Raw genomic sequence first — 25,487 nt, forward strand, 5'->3', positions numbered from 1 at the left:
CAACTTGTAACATGCCACAAAGTCTCCAACAAGTCCCAAATTTCAAGAAAATCCACAATTCCTAAATAGACAGAGTAAGTCACAAACTATTTCCAAGTCTTCGACAAATCCAAAACTCGTTCAATCTTCCATCAAGTCCCAAGTCTGAGGTCAGGGAATCTCACTTAATGACCAACGAGTCCAAGTCTCTGATGTACTCCGGTCTTTTCACTTTCTCTGTTTGCCACATCAATCCCGAGAAAGTTTTGACATCCTGGTATTTACAGATGCGCTTGACATTTACGCGATGCGGACTGTTACCATAGCGACCATTCAGCTTGACAAACTAGTTTAACACCACATGAACGTGACACGATATAATCAACACAATTACACTTCTTCACAGGTAGAACGATGTAACTCAAGTCCGCTTCAACACTTCATGTACACACTCAAGCCCCCCCCACCACTGATTGCGAGCGTTTTGGAAGGCAACGGATGGTGCGATCTCGTCAGTTTATCAGGAGAACATTTATTTGCTTCGAAAAACGCTCGCAATTGTTGGGAGAGGCTCTTAAAGCTCGGCTATCATTCAAATGTATACAATCTTATGAATGTGACATTATTTTTAAGGTGTATAATTATATTTTTTAAATTGCAAGGTGTTTATTGTTTTATTTATTTATTTGAAAAACAAAAAGCATATTCATCTGAGACTCGTCTTTTTTTTTTACAGAGTTAAAGGCGTGATTTTCTTAATAAAAGACGTAATAGTTACAGAATAATGTATTTTTAAAATGCGACTTTCTCTTGTTAAACAGCTGTGATTTAATCTCGGAAAAATACAACTTTATTTTCAAAATGTTGCAACCACTCACCCCCCCCCCCCCCAAAAAAGAAAAACAGGTGAATTTGTCAACTTTTTTTTTTTTTTCAAACCAAAGCAGTCATTTTAAATTCCTATTTCACGTTGTTTAATTGACGTTTTGATTATGAGAGGGACCTTGGTAAAATGTATTCCTTGTAAGGGGTTCCTGAACCCCAAATGTTTGTGACCCCAATTTTTTTGAGTGGACTAAAGATGTTGGCTTCATCAGGCTCAGTCGGTCGTTTGACAAAAACTTTACATAAGTGCAACAATCTCTCAGTTGTGCATTCTCTGGCCTCATGATTGCCCGAGAGCATGTTCCTGTCTTTTTTTGGAGCTGCAGCAAAAGCGGGGGGCGGCGGGGGAAGGCAACGCCAGGGACACTTCAAGTCTTTGTGGTGAATGTATGTTTGTGTTTAGATGTCGCGCCGGTTTTGCCGATCACGTGCAATCAGCACTTTTTTTTTTTCTGCCATCAGATGACTCGACATCCCCTCTGTCTTGTTTCTTCCCACACACTCACTCAGGGCTTGGGGGGGGAACTGAAGGCTGGAGCTGTAATCTGGACAAAAGTATTGCGACGCAGTAAATCAAGCACGAGTCGGAGTGGAGCTTTTAGATCTTCACGGCTCTTCTTTTGGGAGGGAGGATGTTTGGAAAGGAGATAGAGTCTCCTTACCAATGTTTTCTTGGATGAATGTGAATTTAGAAGAAAGTAGAAGACACACATTTGCAGGTGTCTCGGCAATGGGGGTTGATGACATTTAATCTTGTGCAAAATATATCAGCATGATCTTCACTTTATAAGATTTAGGATTAAGATTTGGCAGTCAACAGTCGTCCCCGACTTTGAAGGAAGGCGGCTGGTTCCCTTGGAGAAATCGACCTTGGTGCAATCTAAGTGGACAGGCAAGTGGAAAATCTCCTTGAAGATCTCTCTCTCATCTCCTGAAGGCATCGATGATGGCGTTGATGGACTTAATTTCAAACTTCATGATGAACGCACGTCAGTCTCGGTGAAAGGCGCCCACGGCTCACAGTTCAGACGCAGGCGAGGCCGTGCGAGCACCAGAAGATCTCCTTGAAGGTTTCCCTCATCTCCTGGCTCCTGAAGGCGTAGATGATGGGGTCGATGACCGAGTTGCACATGATGAGGATGAGGTACATGTTGAAGTGCGACATGAAGCAGGTGCAGTAGGGGTTGCGCGGGCAGCTGATCATGAGGATGAGGTGCAGGAAGAAGGGCGCCCAGCACACCACAAAGACGCCCAGCAGGATGGTGAGCGTGACGGCGCCCTTCATGTTGGCGCGCTGCCTCAGCGGCGGGCGCCCCGGCAGCGCGGCGATGCGCTTCATGTGCAGGCGCGCCAGCAGGAACATGTGCACGTACAAAGAGGCCATCAGCACCAGCATGGTGAAAAACATGCCGATCAGGCAGACCAGCACGCCCGTGCTCTCGGAGTGGACGATGAAGAGCACGCCCGACGCGATGCAGCAGGTCCAGATGCCGGCGATGACCATGGCAGCCCTCCTCAACGTGACCATGTTGTGGTAGCGTAGCGCGTAGAAGATGGTGATGTAGCGGTCAATGGCGATGGCCAGCAGGCTGCAGATGGACGCCAGCAGCGAGCTGCAGATCATGGAGTCAAAGACGTTGTCCAGGTTCTTGATGAGCCGCACCGGGATGCGCAGCGTGCCGCCGTTGATCAGGGCGATGACCACCGTCTCGGAGGCGTTGGAGACGCTCACCAGCATGTCGGCCACGGCCAGGCTGCAGATGAAGAAGTACATGGGCGAGTGCAGGTTCTTGTTCTTGACGATGGCCACCACCACCAGGACGTTCTCCAACAGGCTGATGATGCCAAGGGTCAGGAAGACCTCGGTGGAGATCAGCAGCTGCTCGTAGCATCCCTCCGAGGACTCTCGCTCGGGAGTCCGCCGGTCCTCGCTGCGGTTGCCGTAGCCCGCCGTCGAACCTCCCCGTCCCGTGGCGTTCATGATTTGTCCTCCTTCGTCTTCTACACTCCTAAAAACTCTCTTGCGTGCCCATTGTCAGGGGCCGCCTGGAGTTCTAGAGCGAGCGATTCTGCTCTTAGTTTGTTCCTCACTCAGAGCAGGCGGGAGGAGGACAAACCAGAGTGAGGGAGGGAGATCCTGCTGCTCGCCGCTATTATACGTCCTCAACACGCACGCACACGCACGGAGACTGTGAGCCCGTGCTCGTCTTTCTCATTGGCTGATGGTGGAGGTGAGGCAGGACCCAAAAGAAGAAGAATATTCATGAATGGAACCAAGCGCTTATCAAGGATGTTAAGACTCCAAAGTGCTGATGAAGCCGTCCACAGTGGTTGTCAATCATCAAACCGCTTTGTAAGGACCCAACAAAGACTTTTTGCTTCTTGAGAATGCAATCAAGGCCCCGCGGGGGATGAGCTTTTCCTCCATCGGCGGTTCTGCCTCCAAGGACGAAATTCTCATCATCCTTCTTCATGAGAGCCACGAGCAGAAGAGTGAAACAAAAGCCGCTGGCAGAGCGAAACGACCTCACATTCACTTGGAGTTATATAACAAACAAAACAACTCAAATGAAATGGTTGAGGAAAAAAAAAATAGAATTGAAAAATCAAAGCAAGACTCTTTCATGTCAACTTCATTTTCAAAATGTTCCGATGACGGCATTAAGTAGTCCAACAACAAAATCTCGCAGAAGGAACAGCAATTCTATTCCAAGAGTGTGGGTACATAGAAAAACAACAACAAATCGGCCCTCCGACCCCGATTGGCCGTGCACTGTCCTTGTGGTGGCGGCCTCCTGGGGGTTGGTGGACGCTTGCGGCCAATTAGAACGCACGTAAATAATTCTTCCGTTCACACCCAAGTCAGGCCTTTCAATTACTATTGGGAGATTGCATGGCTAGCATCGGGGACGGGAAGCACAGAGGGTAATTTGTTCACTTGTCTCATTCTAATTTAATAATAATAAAAAAAAACAGCCCCTGTAACCTCAGCTGCATAAAATCGAGTATGCACAACATATCTATCAAGTGTAGAGCCACAAAAGATGTAGAGTAATCCCTCGTTTATCGCGGATAATTGGTTCCAAAAACCACCCGCGATAAGTGAGATGGGCGAAGTACGGTCATCAACAAGAAGTACTGGGCAAGCTAACGAGTTGGCGGAAAGATGCTAATTTGCGATCGTGCTAACACGCGAAAACGGACTTCTAAAGGAATGTAAACAAACATTTGGAGCAATACTACATTGTCCTAAAGGTTAGACACGTGTTTCCTCAATTTAGAAGTTTTATTTTGACTTTTAAATGTTTTGTTAATTTGGAAAAAAAATCCGCGATGTAGTGATAAACAAAACGCAAAGTAGCGAGGGATCACTGTAGTCTCATAAAGCCATGCCAAGTCCGCCATTTTGCTTTGAAGCAGCCATTTTGAAGGGGGTCTTGCAGGAGTCCTTCAAAAATAAACATTGTCCTCCAGATTTTATTCCATTGCTACCGAGTTCAAACCTCGTTTACTACACAGATGGATGAAACTAAATAGCAACAACAACAAAAAAATATATTTTTATTCACATGGAGCACGGGAGTGGAGTTTAACGACTTGGTGTAAAAGAATAACGCCTGACAAGCGCTTGTTCCAAAGGCTCGTATATTGTTACTTAGCTGATTGCTTTCTGGTGGCCGCCCAGTTTGTCATGAATTCATCACATTTATTGCGTTTTAAGGATAAACAAAAGCAATCGGCCGGCGTTCACGAATCGGGATGGCTGATCCGGATCTTATTCAAAATGCAAATTTCCAAGCAGCGTCACTCTCGAAATAACATTTGTTTGAAAGATGTTGTTCGAGGCCAGGTTGTGCTAAATGTTCTGTCGCTCACTAACGAGCGCGGGGGAGCTTTAAGTAGCCGTTCATGCTGACGAATTTTGTTACCTGGCAGGAAATAAATTGGTGTAAACTCCTTAAATCATCCCACAAATAAGTGCAAACAGGCAAATATGAGCCAGCGCACATGCGAGACGCGGCTTGATTATCCTTCACTCGCTGCGTTGGCGGCGGTTGCCGGGTGACGAAAAAATCAAGACGACAATAACACCGAGATACCACAGTTGCATTAAAAATTCGAATCATTAGTTGCCATTTGAATTGAAACACAAAAAATCCACCCTACCATCCAATGAAGGTTTTCAGAAGCCCCATGATTGTTTTCTGTTCTTTCATCCAAGATGTTCACTTAAGGAACTCTTCACACTACTCAACCTGGTAAACACAACATTGTCACGATGCACTTGCAGGCGGCGGGCACAGTGTGTTCCGGCTTTTACTCGGCCTGATAACAAGAAAAGAAAAAACGAGGGGCGGGGGTGTTTTGTAAACGATTGTAATGAACCCGGGACTCAGGTTGGAGCATCGCCTGGAACATTGGGAAAATGTCTGTCATAACAAGAGCTATTTTGAAAATTGAGCAGTAAGTCCCTTGAGGGAATTTGGCCAAGTGAGGCCCGCCCGTGGGAAATCATTGATCTGTGTGCTGACTAAAGGAGGAAGGTCCTTATTTCACTTGGAATATTTAAGTTGTTGTAAAAATAGCCGCTAAAAGTTTAATTGTGGATACGTCTAATTAATTGTTGAGTATGTGTAAAGTTTGCGCTTCGGCAACAAGGCGGTAAGACAATTTCCAACGATGACGCACATCAGAGGATGAGCAATCTCACATTATGAGAGGCCTTGAGATGATGATATTTTGATGGTGGTCAATACTTCTGGGTGGAGGGGATAATTTCCCAGTATCTGAGTCAACCCACAGCGTAAAACTTTGATTTTTGTTCTCTTTTTTTTATTTCGGGGAAATTAATTTCCTTTACTCAGTACTCTAGTTGAGTCATTATGGGCAACCATCTGAGCAATATAATCCTGAGGAAGCTCCAGAATTGAGTAAGCACAAAAAAGCCTGAACAACAGCTTAAAAAAAACAACAACAAAACATAGGCTGCATATTTAACATGTATTTATTTGACTACACGTGTTCATTGATCAATTAATAACATCCAATACAACTAAAGATTAGAATGAATTGTTTTATGATTAAACTTACTATAATACACCACACATTTGAGTTTTTGTGAATGTCTCTCTGTCCTTGACCGCCCAGGGGTGCAGATTGACTATTCTGCGAGAGACTGCAGAAGCTCATGACTCTTTTTTTTGGTTTCCTCATCTTACCTATCTTTAAAGCTAAATTACTTGTTTGCTTGCTTTTGCTGTGTACTTTTATGGTTGAAGTAAAAGATGCATGAGACCCTTTGTGACATCATCATTATTTCCACCACTCTTCAAGGTTCATTTTTTCAGAGTGTCTGCCATCCGAGTTAATGCTGTGAGGCGGAAATTCAGAGCATCACCTGTTGAGATGGATCAACACGGAGCAGAATGAGTTAGATTTCCGCTGCAAATGATATGGGGCGCATTAAAGCCATCTGAGTACTTCAAGATTGCTCAAAACAACTTTAGCCTGAAGAAGTTAATGGACTCATCTGCTTTAGTGGAAACCATGGGAGTTGCCATGGTAACACAGCTTCACGGATGCAATATTTCTCTGCTACCCTCTAGTGCCTACCAAGTGGAACTCCAGCTACGTGACGTTCAAATTTCAACTAATGTACGGAGTCGAGTGTTTCTACGTCACTGCAAACATCGTAATTATGTTGATAGTTTAATTAGAATTATAAATTGTTATCGTCAACTAGGTGTATCCAAAGTTTTGTCCGTCGATCTAAAATTCAGTAACAGGGATACTATACTGTTTTTACACTCTCGATAAAAATACAGGAAGTAAAACTTCACAACGCATTTTCATTGGCCGGTTACCACAACCTGTGATTGGTCCAGCTATGTGTTTACCGTAACTATTCCGACTAGAAACACAGACCGCTCGGCATTTGTACACACTGTTTTACGCCTCCGATTGTCAAACATTTTCATATCCTGCTTCATTTAACTCTGTATGCAATTGCAAGTTAGACGTGTTACGACAAGATTTTGACGAGGCGGAGTTCCAGCTGTTCGTCGTGATATTTAAATTTGAAGGTAAAGTATTGCACGTATTCGTGTTCGGTGCAGCGGCGAGCCTGCTAGCATGTTGGGTCGCAGAAATACCAAAGATGTTTAGTGTTATTTCATGCCACTGCGTTGGAGCAATATGTCAGCGTTTACCCAATTAATGTCATTTAACCTCTGCTACGCTTGATTATTTACGTATTTATGGCATTTTGATGGTGTGTATTCATTCATAAATTGGTCAGGGTAATCCTCCTGCCACACGCGATTGTCAACTAAGGACGCTCAAACTATTTACCTTACAAACATTTCTATTGCTGTGTTGCATGCCTGACATTTGTGACTTGCTGTTAATTAATGTATATTTCAATTGTTTTGCCCCCCCCACCCGACAGTCATGTCTTTTCATCAGGACCGCGGGGTTCCCAGGGGTGCAATGCCCCCCGGGCAAAACTACCGCGCCACTAACCTGAGGCCCCCACCACCTCTGCAAGTTGCACCCCCGTACGCCTATGATTCTCAATCTTCCGCCCCGCCTGGGTACCATGGGAACAGTAGCACCTACATGCCACCGCCGCCGCTGCCGCACTCTGACTTTGTGTCGTACCCGCCGCCAGCGCCACCCTCGACGCCGGGCTCGCTTCACCCATGTCCGATGCGTCCGCCGTACACCAAGCCACCTAACTTCCCGCCTCCGCCCTTGCCCGGTGCTCCCATGCCCAGCTCACCGATGCCGCAGAACGCCTACCACCCTTACATGATGCCGCCCGTGCCCCCGCCGCCTTTGCCACACCCTCCCATGCCACCTCCAAATCCGCCTCTGTCTATGACTTACCCCCCTCCGTACCACATGGGCTACCCTCATCCTCCCCATCCCCCTTTCCCTCCGCCTCCCTTCAACCCGGGATACACCCAGAGCCCCGGCTCATTCGCACCCAATCAGAGCTTCCACCACGGGGGGCAGTACAATTACGAGAAGCCCGGCGGTGGCGATGGGCGGTCCCCTGAGCGAGGATATCGCCATGATGACCACCGAAAGCGAGGGTACGTTGGCTACGGGGACAGGCATCGCCTGGACGTTCCCAGAGAGCGCAAGGACCGCGGCAGGAGCCCGGACAGACGCGGCAGGGCTGAGGGTGGGCGCTACAAGTCCGAGTATGACGCCGGACGCTCCCCCTGCGGCGCACGTGGAAGCCGCGATCGCAGCAGGTAAACGAAACCTCCCCTGGGACTGAAAGGTACGGTCACTTCATCAGTTGCTCCGTTTTTGTGCTGTTTGTGTGCACACAGGGAGCGTTACCGCTACCGTGACACTCGAAGATCCCCGTCGCCTGATCGACACCGAAAGAGGCCTCGCAGGTACGCGACATCTGCAGGACTCGTCATCGCTCTCCATATTTGAGAATCGGTTTTGATCTGAGATTGATTTCATGTTTCCCCCTTTGCAGTCGCTCGACAAGCAGAGACAGGAAGCGCAGCCGGTGGGAGGACGAGCGGGACCGCCGGTCCGAGTCCTGGTCGGCCCCGAGCCGAGATCGCGGCTACTCCTCCGGCCGTAGCCGAGATTCCGAGGAGTGCGGTGGCGAGAGAGAGCAGGCCGAAGCCGAGCGGCACAAGGACAGGGGCGAGGATGAGACGGAGGAGGATGACATGCTGAAGCCCGCCTGGATCCGTTGCACCCACGCTGAGAACTTCTACTCCAACGATCCCATGGATCAAGTGGTATTTACTCAAGCGGGAACCGTTGCGTCACTCCCCCGCCGCTTTGACTGCGATTCCCCTCCAGGGAGACTCCACTGTTGTCGGCACGAGTAAACTACGAAACCTCTACGAGCGCTTTGAGGAGGAGCTGGGAAGGCGGCAGGCGAGAGCCAAGGAGTCCCGACCCAAGTGGGAACCGCCAAAGACCAAACTGGACGAGGACCCTGGTGTGCTAATTTAAAAAACAAAAAAACCCTCCCAAGCACTACACAATCCTATTTTTGTAAGTTCTGCCGTTAATACTAACTTGCGCGTTTCAGGCGCCAGCAGCAGCGAGTCGGAGTGCGAGTCGGACGAGGAGGCAAGTTCTTGCTCCAGCAGCTCCGACTCAGAGTTGTTTGACGTCATCGCTGAAATCAAGAGGAAGAAAGCGCATCCCGACCGGCTTCACGACGAGCTGTGGTACAACGACCCGGGACAGGTCCGCTGCTCCTCCTCCTGGATTCTGTAATCTTGTTGGAACGGTGGTGGGGCTTGCGTGACGGGTTCGGTGTTTTCCCTTCTTCCAGATGAACGACGGCCCCCTGTGCAAGTGCAGCGCCAAGGCCCGTCGCACAGGCATTCGTCACAGCATCTACCCAGGGGAAGAGGTGCGAGGAACATTTCACAGCCATCGCACTTTTTTGTCAGTGGTGTGGCAGCTCCCCCTAGTGGTAGACCAACAGAGGCTTAATATAAGGCATCCTTTCCACAGCGGCTCATGGATTGATTTAATTCCGCTATCGGGTCAGTCTTGTGTTGACTTCCTCCCGTGTGACTTTGGTCAACTTTTGTGTCTTGCAGCCTGTGGAAGTATGTCGGGGGATGAACAACAACGCCGGCAAGTTGTTCCACTATCGGATCACAGTGTCTCCGCCCACCAACTTCTTGGTACCCGCACTCACAGCTTTTCCATCGCCGTTCTCGAGTCCGACCCGTTTGAGACGTATTCCCGTTCTTGCGTTCCAGACGGACCGTCCCACTGTGATCAACTACGACGACCACGAGTATCTTTTTGAGGGCTTCTCCGTTTTCTCCCACACTCCCCTCACCAGTGTGAGTGTACAATGTGGAATTACACTTCCTGTGCGGTATGTTGTGGAAATGCATGAGGTGAACTCAAAATGTGTGAGTGCAAAAGCGTTTGATGGAGAAGCCTCTCGATCACGCGACTGAGGTCATCTGAGTACGGACGAAGTTTATAAGCTGGCGTGTTTGAGTGGCAATTTGAATGTTAAACCTTTCGGGTCAAAATGTCCGGCAGCGGGCACGTCCTGCGCATTAGCCGCCATTTGAACTGGATCACTTCAGCCGCTGCGCTTTTGAAACGCTGGCTAAACGCTTCGTGGTGGCTCGGGGATTAAAGGACCGGCAGCGCCGCGTTATTCGCCCGGCTGCCGGTTTGCGCCCCGGATGTGTCTCACAGGTTAATCTCTCAAAGCGCCCCCGCTCGGACAAGAAAGCGGCTGTAACCGGGAGATTAAAGCCCCGGGGGCTGGGTGGGGGGGGGGGGGGGCTGCTTATCTGTTTAGTGATATTTGAGGTGTTAAAACGCCGAGCGTCTCTGCCCTCGGTGGCGGGCGGCGCTTTGCCCAAGTGGAGCTTTTAATGAGTTTGCCGGCAAAGCCGTCACCTCGGCCTAGCGCGGCGCTAATGAGTCAGCGCCCCCTTTGCTCAGCCTCTCTTCTGCTCCTTTCATCACGGCAGATTCCATTGTGCCGCGTGATCCGCTTCAACATAGATTACACCATCCACTTCATAGAGGAGATGGCGCCCGAGGTCAGTGCAAGCTCTTTTTATCCCGCCGCTCCTCTCGCAGCCTTTTTTTGTTTTTATCTGGAGCGTCTGAGCCACGCGTCTCCCCCTCACGCCTCCTGAGCCGAGGTGCTAATCCTTTTGAGAAGAGGCGAGAGGGACGATGGCGCGGATAAGGCGGCTCAGATGATAACGTCGGAACGTCGCCCTCGGTTGCGTAACGGCGCTCGTCCTGGCGCTGACGCCGGTGTGGCTTCTGCAGAACTACTGCGTGCAGGGCCTGGAGCTCTTCGCCTCCTACCTCTTCCAGGACATTCTGGAGCTGTACGACTGGAACCTCGCAGGTATCTCCGAGTTGGGCCTCACATCGAGGCCTTCAAATGACTATGGAGAAGCTCCACCAAACGACTATCAAAACAGTCGTTTTGTGCGAAGCTCTTGTGATGGTTGCTTTCTAATCATCCTTCTTTTCCGCAATGGCGTCGCAGGCCCAGATTGGGAGAATAAAGGCGGCGGATGCCAGCGCTTCCACTTCATGCCTCGTTTTGTGCGATTCCTACCCGGTGAGTGGCACCTATCCGTCTTAGCAGTACCCCGAGGCTCAATGCCGTCGAGCAGACGTGCCAACCGCTATTGCACAGTGCTACCCTGCAGATTTTCCCGTTTCAATTCCTGGAAAGGCTGCGTCGCCTCCCTTGTACACCAGATGGCGCAGCTGCACTGCCAGACTTCTTTCCCCCACTGGCCGGTTGTTATGGCAGCAGAGCCACCGAGCTCGCTACCTTCCATCGATAAACAATTTGCGCACCCCCCCTTTTAGCTGGATTTTCACTTGTATATGCTTCTTCCCCCCCCCCACCAAGAAGCACAAAACCACTCCAATGCAGCATTCCTCAGTGTGTTTGTGTGTGTGTGTGGTCATGTATTTATTAGTGTGCTAATGCATTTCCAGTAGCCAGTCTCCAGCGTGCAGGCTATCCACTGGATGCGGGTCAATCAATGTTGCATGAGTGTCTATTCAGTCCGTTCGACTTGACCCGCGTGCACGCTGCGAGCATTTTACCACTCCCCCCCCCACATTTCATTTACGTTTGTGTGTATGTGTGTGGAATCATCATGAGGTTGACATTGCGCTTGAGCTCACACGTGCGTCCGCTTGTGAATGTGCAGCGGAATGTTCCACTCTGGTGGCAGGCAGCGACATCAGCCTTGATTTGGCAAAGTAATAATATGTAGTAAAACAAAAGAAACCTACCAACTATTTGCTCTTGTTTCTTTTAAATTCAATACGTTGCTTCTCACGCTGGTGATTTATCTCAGCCTCACCATTTTTGATAGCGTCAAAAGCAGCTACTTGGACCGAGGCGAAGTCGACTTTCTCCAAGTTGCACTTTTTTCGCCTGCTGTGTGTCTTTGCAAGTTGCGCCGCCGCGTTGGGATTGCGGCTAACGCTTGCGATTGTGCAGATGGTGGGAAGGAGGTGCTGTCCATGCACCAGGTGCTGCTCTACCTCCTGAGCAGCAGCAAGCCGCTGGTCCCCGAGGAGCAGATCGCCGACATGCTGCAGTGGGAGGAGCTGGCGTGGCAGAAGTATGCGGAAGAGTGCAAGGGCATGATCGTCACCAACCCGGGCTCGGTGAGTCAGGCCTCCCCCCCTCCTCGCCATAGGACGGTGGTCCAAGGGCATCCGCAACCCCCGTTTACCGTTTGTCCCGTTAGCCCGTAACACCGGCACGCTCACCTAATATCCCCAAGGGCGTTGCTTGTCACAATCCCTATGCACCCCCCCTCCCCCTTCAGCCACGTACTCATGTCTCACCTCTGTGTCGGACCCGCCTTTGAGAGGCCGTACAGTAATTGTGTCCGGGTGAAGGTGATGCGATGTCAAGCCGTCGCATAGCAACGACCTTTAGCGAGCGTGACTTATTGAGTCGGCTCCTCCCCGAGGCACCTCTGAATGGTCGCTGTCAGGGTTGTCAGGTGGGGGGGTAGATCATCATCAAACCAGCCGGGAACACACCCCATTAAGTCGATTGTATGAAGACATCACTTCCACTGCTTCTATTTGTCGCCATTGCCAGGGTGATAGTCATCTGTTTTCCATGAACTTCTTTTTTTTCCAACTATCGCGACAGACACTTTTTAGTAGGAGTACCTACCCTACTTTCTTTATCAAATACACCCAGGCCCTAAAAAAAAAAAAAAGTATAAATTTTTTTAATTTGTAAGGCGCGAACGTGGCTAATGTCAAGGTGAGCGACGGGCCTCCAGCCATCTGCCACCGAGCACGTGATGTCAAGGTCCTCGCGTCCGATCCCGCCAAAGGTGCTACCCGAGGACGCTCACGTACGAGTGTCTGCAGATCCGCTCGCCGCCGGCGTCCCGCGCGGCGAATGATTGAACGACAGCGCCCGCTTGTCGAGCTTGTTTACACTGCTAATGCGCTCACCCGCCCTGGCTTCCGTGTTGTCGCTCCCCAGAAACCGAGTTCGGTGCGGATCGACCAGCTGGACCGGGAGCAGTTCAACCCAGACGTCATCACCTTCCCCATCATCGTTCATTTCGGGATACGGCCTGCACAACTCAGCTACGCTGGAGACCCTCAGTAAGATCCGTCGCTGTGAATATCTCGGATCGCTTTGTATTCACTTGGAGGTCCTCGATTTACAATGGGGCCGCCCCCCTATGTTGGCATGCAAGGGTCGCTTACGTGGTCACACGGCAGCGGCACACGCTGCGTTTTCTCAAATGCCCATCCTTTTCAAGTCATTTATTCTGAAGGGTGAAAGTGGACTCGAGGTGATTCCATAAGTGATTCATGATCATCATTTCACGGAATCCGAGAAACAATGTGGTTGGACCCGAGATAAATGTCATCCAACTCCTTGTAGCTCCCCCCATGTTCCATGAGGGTCTCCCGGGCACGTCCCCTTGCGTGCCACGCCGCCACCAGAAGCTGAAGAGTTTGCGCAAGGCAACATGCGGGCAGACTGATGGATTAGAAGAGGGAATAGATGGCAGCAAGGACGAGCGGCGTGACATTTTCGCATGCGTCGTCACGGGTTCCTCTGTCGGGCAGCTCCGCCACGGGAGCCCGCGCGGTTTATTTCCTGCACATAGTGATGCTGCGCACGCTACGCAGGGCCCGCAGGTGGGAATTGTGTATTGTGCTGCTGCATAATTAACAAAAGCGATGTCGAAGATCATCACAGTTGCTGCCCCGTGGGAGTTTGGATACAAAAAGGTGTGCCAGTTCATGTCTTGGCTTTGTAGGGAGACAATTGTTTTCCTCAATTGAAAACAGCTTGCGGGCATCTTGACAGCATATGCGGAATGTGGGGTGAACCTCAGAACTGCGGGCCAGACGTGCTGACCACTAGGTCACCGTGCTGCGCCTTCTCTTCTTTATTTCTAATGAACGCAATTTCTCCACCTCGGCCGCAGTCGGGAGGCAACGTGAGGGGGCAAACAGAAGGTCCAGGAGTAATTGTCGCTCCCACCTCGCCAGTGTCCTCACCCCTCGCCGCCTTCCCACCGAGCGCTTTCATCCGTCGCACGCCCGGGCCCGCCATGCCAAACGGCTCCAAGTGGCACGCGGCGACAAATTTATGGGCAGACTGGGATGTCATTAGTGGCGCCGGCGCATCGACTTTACCCGCCACTGATAATGATCTGCGGCGGGCGCTGTGGAGTGCGTCACAGTCCATTGCGGCGGCGGCCAGTCCGTGGACGCGGCATTGGCGATATTAACTCACTCGGCTGAAGACGCCTTGGTGTGCTGTCACCCTCGCCGGACCCTCGAGTGCCTTTGCGGCGTACGCTGAGGTGACGAGTTAGAGGCCAGGGAATAATGAGGAGGTGGCGGCGGCCGCGTGGGAGCATGAACATCTAACGTGAACATTGCAATCATTTAAAAAAAAAAAAAAAACGATCTGCAGCACCTCCTACCCAATAAGAGCGGACGCGTACAGGGAAAGAGTTAGCACATGCTAATGCAAACCGAGAGAGGCCGGCGTGCCGCAGAGCGATCACGTCGGATCTCCGGGAAAGGTCACCGACGCAGGCTGGATATTCGACCCCTCTCTGGCTCCTCCTCCGCGCAGGACGCTTCCGCGCGGGGGCGGCGAGCTGATAATCGTAGCCGTTAAGCCGTCTCATTCCCTCGCCTCGCTCTCTAATGAAGTCCCTGGTATTAAAGCTCTATAATTCCTCTATTCTGCGGTGGCCCCCATCACCTCCTCTCCCGTCCCCGCCTCTCTCTCTCTCGCTCCCTCACGCACACACTCGCAATATCTCTGCGTACGTCTCTCGCCCCTTTCACTCTGTCCGATCGGCCGAGCCGCACCACCTTAACTGGCCACCCCAGCAATCATAATTGAATAATTCTGGCTAAATGAGGCGAAAGTCTACTGAATGGGAGCAGAACGGTCACACTCAGTGCATCAATCAGAAGGCCTGATTGAAAATGTGGGGGCACGGGGTGTGGTGGCGGTGGCGGGGGTCTCCGCGGCGGCTCCATGTCACCTTGCCGATAACACCCTTGGCCCTCTTTTCACATGCAAATCAGAGCAAAGACAATGGAGAATGAAAGCGAGGAGCAGGCGAGGTGGAAAAAAAAGAAAGTCCGAGGCAGGTGAACCCGACTTGGAGTTCAAACGGCCGACGCTCATATCTCCGACGTTTGCCGCCCCGAAACAAAAGCACCTAATGGAGCAACGTCTCCAATTACGCGCGATGAAATATTGACCTGTTTTTGCAGACTCCGAGTCGGAATCCTTTTAGCCTCATTTGCTTCCCTGCATGGCAGGTACCAGAAGCTGTGGAAGAGCTACGTCAAACTGCGCCACCTGCTGGCCAACAGCCCCAAGGTCAAGCAACTGGATAAGCAGAAGCTGACGCAGAGGGAGGTGAGTTCGACAACACAACGAAACAAACCGTGCCGGGGCACTTGCCCAGAATTTTGAGTTTCATTGACATCGAGATCCCCCTAACCCCCCCCCCCCCCCCCCCAAAATATCTTTACCGTGGTGCCATTTGTCATTTGCGGCGGTAACGAGCTCTGCGGCGAAGGAAACGTGCTAAGTGCCAGCCACGCTGCTTTGGATGACGGAACAAATGAAGGTGTTTGCTCTTCCATGGACTTTTCCAAATGCCAGCAGCTCATTTCCACTCTTCTTCTCTCATTTACACGCGACAAGCTTGGCGCACTCGAGCGTATCTCGTAAATATCGCTCGGCTCTTTTCAATTAATTGTCGCTGCTCCCCCCCGACTTTCTTCACTCTCATTCATCGCGTACGTGCCTCACTCACCGGCTCGTCATTTTTATATGCGTTTAAAGCCTCCTGTGCCAAGGTCACGGAGATCGTTTAGTTTAGGTGATATGCACAGAACCCCCCCCCACCCTACTCCTCTTTCGGGGAGTTCTTCAGCGGCGCATACACATCCCGCTTGACTCAAGCACAACCAATAAGGAGTGAGAAGTTGGACTCAATTAGTTGCTTTCCTGTCTGGCCAACTTGGCCTGAATGTCCTGCTGTCAAACCGCAGCAATTACACACATGCGCACACACACACACACTGCGCTGTGTTCAGCTTGCGTGCTTTAGCGGCCCTGTCTGGACTCATTACCTCCCCCAAGGAAGCTATGTTTGGCCCAGTGTGTTTCTTTGTTACAGTATGTATTGTTTGGATATGTCAAGAAGTAGCATGCAAAATTCCATCTAACATTGTGAGCAGGGCAAAAGAAGAACCCGTTAACCTTTGCTGACGCATTCTCTGAACTTCACAAGCCATGATTGTCAACGCGAAGAGACAACGAAGCGCTCTGTAATGTTTGCTTTTCTGTGTCTCGGTCTTTGTGATTCAAGTAGTTTACGTTCACCTTGTCGCCACATGCGGGATTTTCGGGACCGCAAATTGGGCACCCGCAGTCCAAAGACTTGATGGTTTCTCTTGCAGCCTTGCGCTAAGTAATGCGTCCTCAGCACCTTGGCCCTGACCACACAGCGCGAGCCTTCCCGCGTCATTTGCAACCTCGCGGGCTAGCGTGTGTATGTGAGCGCGCGTGCTCGCGGCGGCAGCGGCGTGGGCGAGCGTGTTCACTTTGATGCAGAGTTCAAAGTCGGTCGACATTATTTATTCATGCCTTTGTTGTTCTTATTTCCTCTGTGAGGCAAAAATTCCTGGCGTTCCATTTGAGGCGGCTCACCATGAGTCGATTGCGTCTCGGTTCTACGCAGCGCGCACACGCACGTAGATGTTGACATGCTCGCGTGTTTCCCCGAGGCTGGCGGCGAGGTCCGACGACCCAGTTGTGCGTCCGACCGCCTCCGCCGGCGGTCCTCAAATTTTTTACACCGTAAAGACTGACATCGATGCATTGGCAAAGTTAAATACAACTGAACTCTATTCAACAAAGATATTCTAAAAAGTTAAATCCACAGTTAAAAAGGTGATGTTTGACATTCCTCACCTTACCAGACTTAAAAATCCAAATCAAAGTCAACTACGGACTAGGAAAGCAGAAGGCGCCTCGGCTCCAAAGCCCAAATATGAAGCCTCGGACGGGCCGAGCTGACGAAAGGCCAGGTCTCGGTTAGCCGCGATGGGTGCGCCACCCATGTGGCACGTGCCATCTGTCAGCCCAGCGGGAGGGAGCCGTTTGCGTGTGGGTTGCTGTCTTGTCTCCACCGGCTCGGCTGCCATTGATCAATAATTGAGCGGCTGCTTGTTTGGCAGGAAGCTCTTCAGAAGATCCGTCAGAAGAACACCATGCGCCGCGAGGTGACGGTGGAGCTCAGCAGCCAGGGATTCTGGAAGACCGGCATTCGCTCCGACGTCTGTCAGGTAACACGCCTGCTCGTGTTTACAGTTTTCCAGTGGAGCATGCGACACGAATTGCATAAAATACAATCGTGTGCGAAGGTCTTGACAACAACCTGGTATTGCCATCAAAACAACTCCAGAGGTCCGGTGGGGCGCCCCACGTTGCAAATAACGTCACGCTTGGTGGCAGTGAGACGAGGTGACGCGGGCGGGTGGCCTGAGGTTGGCTGCACAGCCGCATCAGAGACACTTGCCATGTTGTTGCCGTGCGTTGCGTCATGTTCTCGCTCGATGTGCGCATGGCCAAAGTGGACTCCCCGTTGCAACCATCCGCCTCCATTAAGGTCCAGCCGCACCTCACACATCGACACGGGTTGACTCGGTTTGGCGAGACCGCTCGAGTCCGTCTCGCGCCGACTCCACAATCTTTTCCAGTTGTTGTTCGATGGAGTCGACGAGACTTGTGGGAAGCTCAAGCGGGTTTGCCATCAAACCACTTGAAGCTTCAAATGTAAAGAAATCTTCATAGTCCGTCTTCATAGTAAGAGGTCGCCACCCGGTCGCATCGAGCGTCACTTTGATAAAAAAACGGATTCAAAACTGTTTTAGAACATAAAAACGACAACAGCTGATGAATTTACACGTGAGCTGCGGCGGTGCTTTTATTTTGGACCGTTCTCTCCCCGGTTGTTTTTGTCCTCCGATTGTGCCGGCCGTCAAGTGCAAAGCGATAATTGGCAGCCCGGCGCATCGCCTCCAGCCACCGCTCGCGTTTGGAGAGGCATGACAGGAAAGTTCGAGTCTCATAAGCCAGACCTCTCTTGCAGCAAGGTCTAGCAAAGAGGATCCGATCCATAATTGCCACCCAATTATATTTGCTTCAAGCTGGACTGCTGCGACTAATTGGTTCATGAATAATTTCAGGCGCTCCACTCTGCACCGCGCGTCGCAACGCCGCCGACTGATAGCGGCGGATCTCGAGCCCAAACTACCTTGAAAAAAAAAAGGAAAACTGTCCGCTTGTGATCGACGTGGCTTGACACCACCAAGGTCGTTTCTTTTGAAAGTCAGAGCTGGGTAATTTGCAGCGTTATTCACCGCCGTGTCCATCGCCTTCTGCGACCTTCACAAGCGCAAATGCGAAGGCTGTTTGGCATTCACGGAAAAATTAAAGAAAAAGAAGCTTGTTTAGTTTTGTTGCGCAGGCTGAAAAAGAGGCAAAGATGTAGCCACAATGTTCCGTACAGCAACGCCGCTTGTATTTACAGCTCGTGTTGAGCTGGATGTCAGGGTCAACCTTAAGCGTATCGGTTAAGCGGTCGCTTCGAGATGGGAATCTGGCCTCGTCCAAATGTGTTGAAACATCCAATGAGTATTTCTTAATTCCCACCACATCTCGTTTTCCAATGAACTTTCCGCAACGCAGAATTCTGGTTACGGTCATCCGTCTTCAGATCAAAAGAAAAAATGTTGACGTCGGCGGCAGAGCGTGCGGTGTCGTCCAGGTCTGGCCAAAAGCTCTCTGGATGGACACCACATTAGAAATTCAGTTTTTGGGCCACCAGATAAGTTCAGGAACCCGTCGCGGCTTCGTTAATTGGCTCTTTAAGCGTGTCGGTGAAGCGCGGCACCCACGCGGTGCTCCCTGACGCCCTCCGGGTTTCCTTGTCAACACCTCTCGGTGCGCTCGGGCCCCCGGCGTGGCCTCGCCCCGTAGCGCTAATTAAAACGAGGACGGCGGGCTCCTCGCTCGGGGTTAACGTTGTGAAGAGCGCCTCTGCCATCTTGTGTCGCGCGGCTAATGACGGAGACCGCCGGCCGAGCGCCGTTCTTCCCGCGCTCTCCCCGCAGAGGGCTGTCAGCGCACGTGGCAAAGTAAGTGCGTCAACACGGCCAAATGGGCTTAGATCCCCCGCCGCCCTGCCCCAAAGTGAATTTTCCCTCCTGTCCGTCATTCCCCTCACGCTGCCGCCGCCGCCATCGGGTTTGTGATGATTCCATCTATGTGTTGCCTCGCGCCACTTAATAAATAATGAGCGTCTGATTGATTCCTGCCCGCTATCGGCTCTCAGCTCTTGCTTCTGACAATCCCTTCATCACACATTCCCCTCCAACATGTTCCCGTCACTCCTCTTTCATATCAGACACGATCCCCGCTCAGGTTGACCCCCCTCCCTCCCGAGCCACCTCCTTGAGAATTCTCTTTGTGCCCCCTCGCAGCACGCCATGATGCTGCCCGTCCTCACCCATCACGTCCGCTACCACCAGTGCCTCATGCACCTGGACAAGTTGATTGGCTACGTCTTCAAGGAGCGTTGCCTCTTGCAGGTAAGACGCACGCCACAAACAACATCCACAAACGGAAGCGTCGCCGCAGCGGTGGTGGCCGTTCATGTCCCGGCCATGGATGCAAAAGTTCAGGCCGCAACGACGCTATCTAGCTAGTAGCTAAGCCAAACGCTCCAGCTAGCTACAACAGTTTTTTCCCCTCGCAATTTCTTTTTCTCTAAGCAAAGGGGGCAAAAAAAAAAAATCGACAGAGATTTACGTCGGTTCAAAAAGTTCGATAAGTCCTGCTTCAGTTTTCCAAAGGCCACTTCTTTTCATCCATCTCGAAACGTTTGGTTTGCATGGGGCGGGTCATTCCCGAACGCACTCCTGGCCCGAATTGCAAATTCCATGTCAATTCCATTTTACTCCAGGGTTGAAATAAAAGTGCCTTTAAAGCCATCTTGTGGTCGTCGAGTAGTCGCGTCGCGTGCTCGGAATGCGCTCGAGTGTGGCCGCATTGGCCTTGCGATGAAGTCGGATGGCCGGAGTGACATAGTGATGTGACACCGACGTGCCAGCGCTGTATTATTTAAAGGCTGGCATAGTTAAGAAGCGGGAGGAGACAAAGCGCCGCACGCTGGTTTGAGGCTGCCTGCCTGCTCGCCTGCCCGCCTGCGGTGAGATGTGGGCTTGTGGGAGGCAGCAGACTCCTCATTACGTGGACCCGCGCCGCCTCTACTCCGACAGTTCAGGCAGAAAGAGCGCCGCGGGAGTCACTTAAGGTGGCCGGCGTCGACCCAAGTCACAACTTTGCCGGCTCCGCTGTGACTCGCGCTGACAGAACAGTCCTGCCAAATGCTAGCTCTGCCCTGTCACGGCCCGGGGGGTGCAACCCCCCCCCTCCCCCAGCGAGAGTAGGACCCGCCATCAGCGAGGCATTAGAGTTTTGATCGTTAAACTCGCACCTTTCTTTGTGTGTTTGCGCGAGTGCTCCCCGGCAAGCCGGAATTTGCACATATCGATCGGCCATTTGTCAAGCGTAGCGTGACGAGCCGTCATAATGAGCGACGAAAAGGAAACACCGGCACGCTACGAGGCTCGCCGGCGGCTGACAAGCACTCATTCGGAGCCTGACATCACCTCCTTCTCTCAGGATTGTCGACGGCGCATCAATTCATAGTTGATAGAATGCGGAAACGTGGCCCCTGAATTCATACAACAGCAAATTTCGTTCCACTTTTGAGGTTTGGGTGGAATTACTCGTGTTCGGGGAACAGCCGGTTCCAAAAAGAACAAAGTTGAGTCATAGCGAGCGCGCCCTGCCGCTGGCTATTTGTGTGGCGGCGGGCAGCGTTGTCAGCACAGCGGGGAATAAAGTGGACACAAAATCACCAGCACACGCTGCTCGCAGACCTTTTATTGCTGCATAAAGTCATCTCCATCCCCGACCCCCCCCCCCCCCCCCCCCCCCCGCTTCGAGCCTTGTTGCATCTGAAATGGCATCCCGAGGCGGCCCGCCTTCCATCCGGTCTTCCGATGACCGACAAGAGCGGAGTCGGGCCATCAAAATGACTCAGCTTGAATTATTAATGGCAATTTCGTCTGGTTAATGCGGGTCATTCCCAATAATTTTAATCAGACGTACAGATGAGCAAAACTTAATGAGTGTTTTGAGAGAGTCCAATATCATTTTTAAATTTCGGATTATTTTTTCATAATGTTTTTTTTTTGGGTCATGTTTTGCGGTTTGGCGAGCAGTGCTTTACAACTGCTAGTTTTGGACGATCCTCACTTGACTATTTCCTCCCCCGCAAGTTGTAAACAGCTGCTAGCGTGACATTTTTGTCGCAAAGCAATCTTTCAATTGGACGTACAATCAATTGAAAACTAAAAGGATGGCGGCGTGTTGACAAGAGCCTTTAAGACCCCCCCCCCCCTCCATGTCCCCCTCCCCAAACCGCCAGTCACCCTCTGCGGGCTTTGAATCTCCTCTTCTGAAAGGCCGTTAAACATTTAACATGTAACATGTAAAAAGTCGGGGGCCGTTATAGCGGTGCGTTGATGGCCGCTCCACGCACGAACGCCAGCGCACCCGCGGAGGACGGCTTTAATCCTGCCCCCGCCCCCTGTTGATTCAGCCCCCGCCCCGCGGCCCCCCCCTTTACTTTGTAGCCTCGCCGCCACAACGAGAGGCATCACAGAACATCTCAATAATTCAAGTGTACAAGTCCCCCGGCCCGCTTGTGTTGTCACACGCCCCGGCCCCCCGCCCCGCCGTGCGTGCATCACTATTTCATTTGTTGTCTTCTTCACGGCCACGCCGGCTCTCGCCACGACATTCCGGCAGACCTCTCTTTTGCCCCGCATTACATTTTACCGCATTCCGCTCTTTTCTCCGTCTGTCTAAATGATAAATGGCACTCGACGCCGTTTCTTCACCGAACCCGGGCGGCGTGTGGTCGCTATGGCGACCGTGTTACATCGGCCGCGCGGTCGTCGCCGGACTGCGCATCCTGTATGACATTGAAGGTATAACTAATTCATAGACGCGTCAAATTGTTATTGCGAACGTGGATTCGCATGGAATGCGCTCGAGGCTACTCGTGATGTAAAGTCACGGGAGTAGTTGGGCGCTACAGTAAAATACTCAAGTCATCCATATTTATGCGTGCTTGTGTTATTAAGTCATGAACTGACAAGTCATTGGAGCAGTCGCGTAATCCAGTTCTAAGGAGCGCCGCATGCCTTTAACGGGATGTTTTGCTCAGAATATACAATGTCATCAGCATCACAAGGAATTTCCAGCTAGTAGCTGCTCCCTCGAGTGCTGTGGGAAGCACAATGCAGTGGGCGCCACTTCTCCATTTTTCCCAGACACTCAATTCTCTCTAAAAAAAAACAAAGGTGTCAAGTTATTTATCGTGACCCCCCTATTTAAGTTTATGATCAAGCTAAATATAAAACACAGCCTTAGAGTCTGCTAGATTAATGCTAACACATAATGGGGAATACCATAGACAGGCTAACGAATACAGCAGCTATTTGAACACAAGTGGTGTCGCAACACACGCAGACAAGCAATAGAACAATACTCGCAGTTTGTTCTTACAAAGGGTGACGTTGCATGTGAAGGTGGCGAGTAAATACGATATGACTGACGAGGGACCGTCTAGTCCACCCGTCGCTCGCCATCCGTTCCGATTTCTTATTCACACATTTGCCTCGATGGTTAAGTCGAGTGGAACGCGGGTCGGCGGCCTGTCTGTAAAGGACAGCGATGCTTTGAGACATCGTCCTTAAGTGCGAACAACGCACACTGACTGATGTGTTTTGTTTGTGCGAAGCTGGCTCGGCGAGGGGGCGGACGGCAACTTGGGCCGCCCAAAAAAAAAAGTGTTTTATTTTCAATCGTCAATACAAAACCGAGGCGCCAAACGCATCTGCTCGTCTCGCACGACAACAAATTCCACAGATGACAAAGAAAGTACTTTTTGTCATCTGTGGAATTTGTTATCGTGAGCGTTCACAGTTAGGAAGCAGAAGGCCGATCGCGCGCTGCTAAATATTGAAACACCCGTGTTTAGCTTTCACATCTACATCTCATTGGAGCTTGAAATTGATCTGAAGTTGTCTGAAAGCAGACATGCCGACGGAGGAGGGCAGCTGCGGCGGACGTTTGCCAAATGTAAGATTGATAAATGCTCATCGCGTCTTTTTTTTCTTTTTAAATCTCACACGCTGGATCGCTTTGGTTTTTGTCGCTGGTGGATAACAAATGAAATTAGGCGGATAAAACACAAGTGCAGTCAGACCCCAGCAAATTTTTCTTTTCATCCCCATTCTGTGAATCTTCCTGATATTAGACACTGTGCTTGAATTCTTGAATTGCAATGACACATTTGTGTGTAAAGTGACATTTCAATCAAGGGCCCTTCGGAGGTCTCATTTGCCAGAGGAAAAAAAAAAAAGGCTTCTGTAGCGAAGCTCCGAAGAGGAAATGAGTCGATTTTTTTGCAGCCGGTGTGCTTAAAACTCATTCCTTTGCCATCAGCACATTCGCACGTGTCAAAAAATGGAGCTACAATTTGTTCTATGACTATATTCAGCCCCCCCCTGTGTCATTTTGCATTTCTTCCACAGAAAGCAAGTCGGCTAGCGTTTCTTTTTGACGAGGCTCTCAGAAATGCCGGCTTGTGCACATATCACGGTTCCCGCCCGTTTCTTTTGTAGACGCTTTCTCCAGCCTCAAAGCCAAAGGGAGCGGACTCAAGGCTGGCGTGAACGTAAATCCCTGTTCCTGTTGCTCTTGTTCAGTTGGCCATGACGCATCCCAGTCACCATCTGAACTTTGGGATGAACCCTGACCACGCCCGCAACTCCCTCTCCAACTGCGGCATCCGGCAACCCAAATATGGCGACAGGAAAGTTCACCACATGTACATGAGAAAGAAAGGTGAGGCGCTTTGTGGCCTTTATTCTTCCTCCTCCCCTTCCACGTCCTCCTTGACTGAGCCACCCTGCTGCTTTCAGGAATCAACACTTTGATCAACATCATGTCCCGCCTGGGCCAGGATGACCCGTCCCCCTCCAGGTAGCCCGCCCGCCGCCACACAAATGCGTCTTCACGCTATCGCTAGCCACGGGAACGATCGAATGTAGCCAGCCGCCTCGTGATTAAGATTCCCTGCAGGCCCGCTGAGAGGAAAATTAACTTGTAATCACGGAAGCGCGGGAGATCTCGGGGCAAATGAAATGAACTCGTTTCCAGGACGTGCCGATGCCTGCTCGGGATTACCTTCGCCGCCGAGTTTTGCTTTTGCGTTCGATTGCAAGATTGCAAACAAAAACATTCCAATGAAACCAAAAAGTCTACATTTATTATTTATTTATTTTATCTCCCATTTCATTATTTTTAATTATTATTATATAATATTATCAATTATTATTGTAATTATATTATCATTATTGTTAGAATATTATATTATTATTATATTTTTTATTTAAGCAACATTTAGGAAGCACCCAAACTTAGTTATTCCAGCCACCTGGTAGCAACATTGGAATGGTGTTGCTGCTATTCTGGTTGCCTTTTTTTCATGTTCTCCCCCCCCCCCCCCCCCCTCATCCTCAGGATCAATCACAACGAGAGGTTGGAGTTCCTGGGCGACGCCGTGGTGGAGTTCCTCACCAGGTGAGAAGAAGGTTGCGCCGCCGCGCCTGATGGACGCGAGCGCTAATTGAAGTCGAGCTCAATCCCGTCAGCCGTTTTCTTCCCACCGCCTCGGCGCACTCAGCTCCCTCGTTCCTCTCATCGTCTCCGTCTTTGGGTGTCTGTCACAAGTGTTGGAGGTGCGGAGACAGCGATTTCCTGGTAATTGGAAGCCTGGATGGAAGTTCTCCCTCCTCCAAGCACGCGGCAATCTTTTTTTCGACGGCCCCGAAAGCTGTCATGACAACTCGCAATTAGCTGTCGGCAACGCTCAGCGTGTTATTGACCGCGGCCCGTGCGCCACTTAGCCTACCCCGGGACTAATTATACGTGGACATTATTAATTGAGCGCGCCGCCAACGTCCAGAAAGCACCCCGCGCTCTCGTGAGTCCTCCCCGAGTAGGATGGAACCGCGAGGAACTGATCCCGTCCGGGGCTTTTGTGGCAAAATCAAATAATTTTTCAACAAACCGATGCTCTGAAAAGCCGATTCTTTGGATTGAATTTGGAAAAAGAATGGAATCTGATTGAAAGACTAGAATCGAATCAACGTTAGCAGTGCGAGGCAACGCAAGGCACATGGATGAAGGAACCCACATAAGAAATAGTCTTTTTTTTTTTTTTCTCCTGTGCCCGGCTTAAGTGCAGATGGGGGAAAAAATGAAGCATGTCTGATTGGTTCACAGGCTCTCACAAAGAATTGGCCAGCACTCCCCCGTCTTGCCATCCTCTGCCCACGTCTTGGATTGTTAGCCTCGGATGAGACAC

General features: G+C 50.9%; 2 protein-coding genes across 2 annotated transcripts in view; one reads left to right on the forward strand and one right to left on the reverse strand.

The window, feature by feature from the left end:
- Nucleotides 1-928: 928 nt before the first annotated feature.
- On the reverse strand, nucleotides 929-2,969 carry mc4r (melanocortin 4 receptor). Its single transcript, XM_061265841.1, has one exon. The coding sequence runs from the start codon at nucleotides 2,843-2,845 to the stop codon at nucleotides 1,889-1,891; it is 957 nt and encodes a 318-aa protein (XP_061121825.1). The 5' UTR covers nucleotides 2,846-2,969; the 3' UTR covers nucleotides 929-1,888.
- A 3,815-nt stretch (nucleotides 2,970-6,784) lies between these two features.
- Nucleotides 6,785-25,487, forward strand: part of drosha (drosha ribonuclease III) — a 43,661-nt gene continuing 24,958 nt past the window's right edge. The window contains exons 1-20 of the mRNA XM_061265847.1: nucleotides 6,785-6,947; nucleotides 7,313-8,126; nucleotides 8,208-8,276; nucleotides 8,366-8,639; nucleotides 8,704-8,845; nucleotides 8,939-9,099; nucleotides 9,188-9,268; nucleotides 9,462-9,548; nucleotides 9,627-9,713; nucleotides 10,365-10,436; nucleotides 10,675-10,756; nucleotides 10,901-10,975; nucleotides 11,879-12,048; nucleotides 12,893-13,017; nucleotides 15,220-15,319; nucleotides 17,152-17,259; nucleotides 19,459-19,566; nucleotides 23,824-23,962; nucleotides 24,040-24,100; nucleotides 24,641-24,700. Coding sequence (XP_061121831.1) covers nucleotides 7,315-8,126; nucleotides 8,208-8,276; nucleotides 8,366-8,639; nucleotides 8,704-8,845; nucleotides 8,939-9,099; nucleotides 9,188-9,268; nucleotides 9,462-9,548; nucleotides 9,627-9,713; nucleotides 10,365-10,436; nucleotides 10,675-10,756; nucleotides 10,901-10,975; nucleotides 11,879-12,048; nucleotides 12,893-13,017; nucleotides 15,220-15,319; nucleotides 17,152-17,259; nucleotides 19,459-19,566; nucleotides 23,824-23,962; nucleotides 24,040-24,100; nucleotides 24,641-24,700 — 2,813 coding nt within the window. The 5' untranslated portion in view covers nucleotides 6,785-6,947; nucleotides 7,313-7,314. The remainder of the gene's footprint in view (nucleotides 6,948-7,312; nucleotides 8,127-8,207; nucleotides 8,277-8,365; nucleotides 8,640-8,703; nucleotides 8,846-8,938; nucleotides 9,100-9,187; nucleotides 9,269-9,461; nucleotides 9,549-9,626; nucleotides 9,714-10,364; nucleotides 10,437-10,674; nucleotides 10,757-10,900; nucleotides 10,976-11,878; nucleotides 12,049-12,892; nucleotides 13,018-15,219; nucleotides 15,320-17,151; nucleotides 17,260-19,458; nucleotides 19,567-23,823; nucleotides 23,963-24,039; nucleotides 24,101-24,640; nucleotides 24,701-25,487) is intronic.

The sequence above is a fragment of the Syngnathus typhle genome, linkage group LG19 (assembly GCF_033458585.1).
Source record: "Syngnathus typhle isolate RoL2023-S1 ecotype Sweden linkage group LG19, RoL_Styp_1.0, whole genome shotgun sequence".
NCBI lineage: Eukaryota > Metazoa > Chordata > Actinopteri > Syngnathiformes > Syngnathidae > Syngnathus > Syngnathus typhle.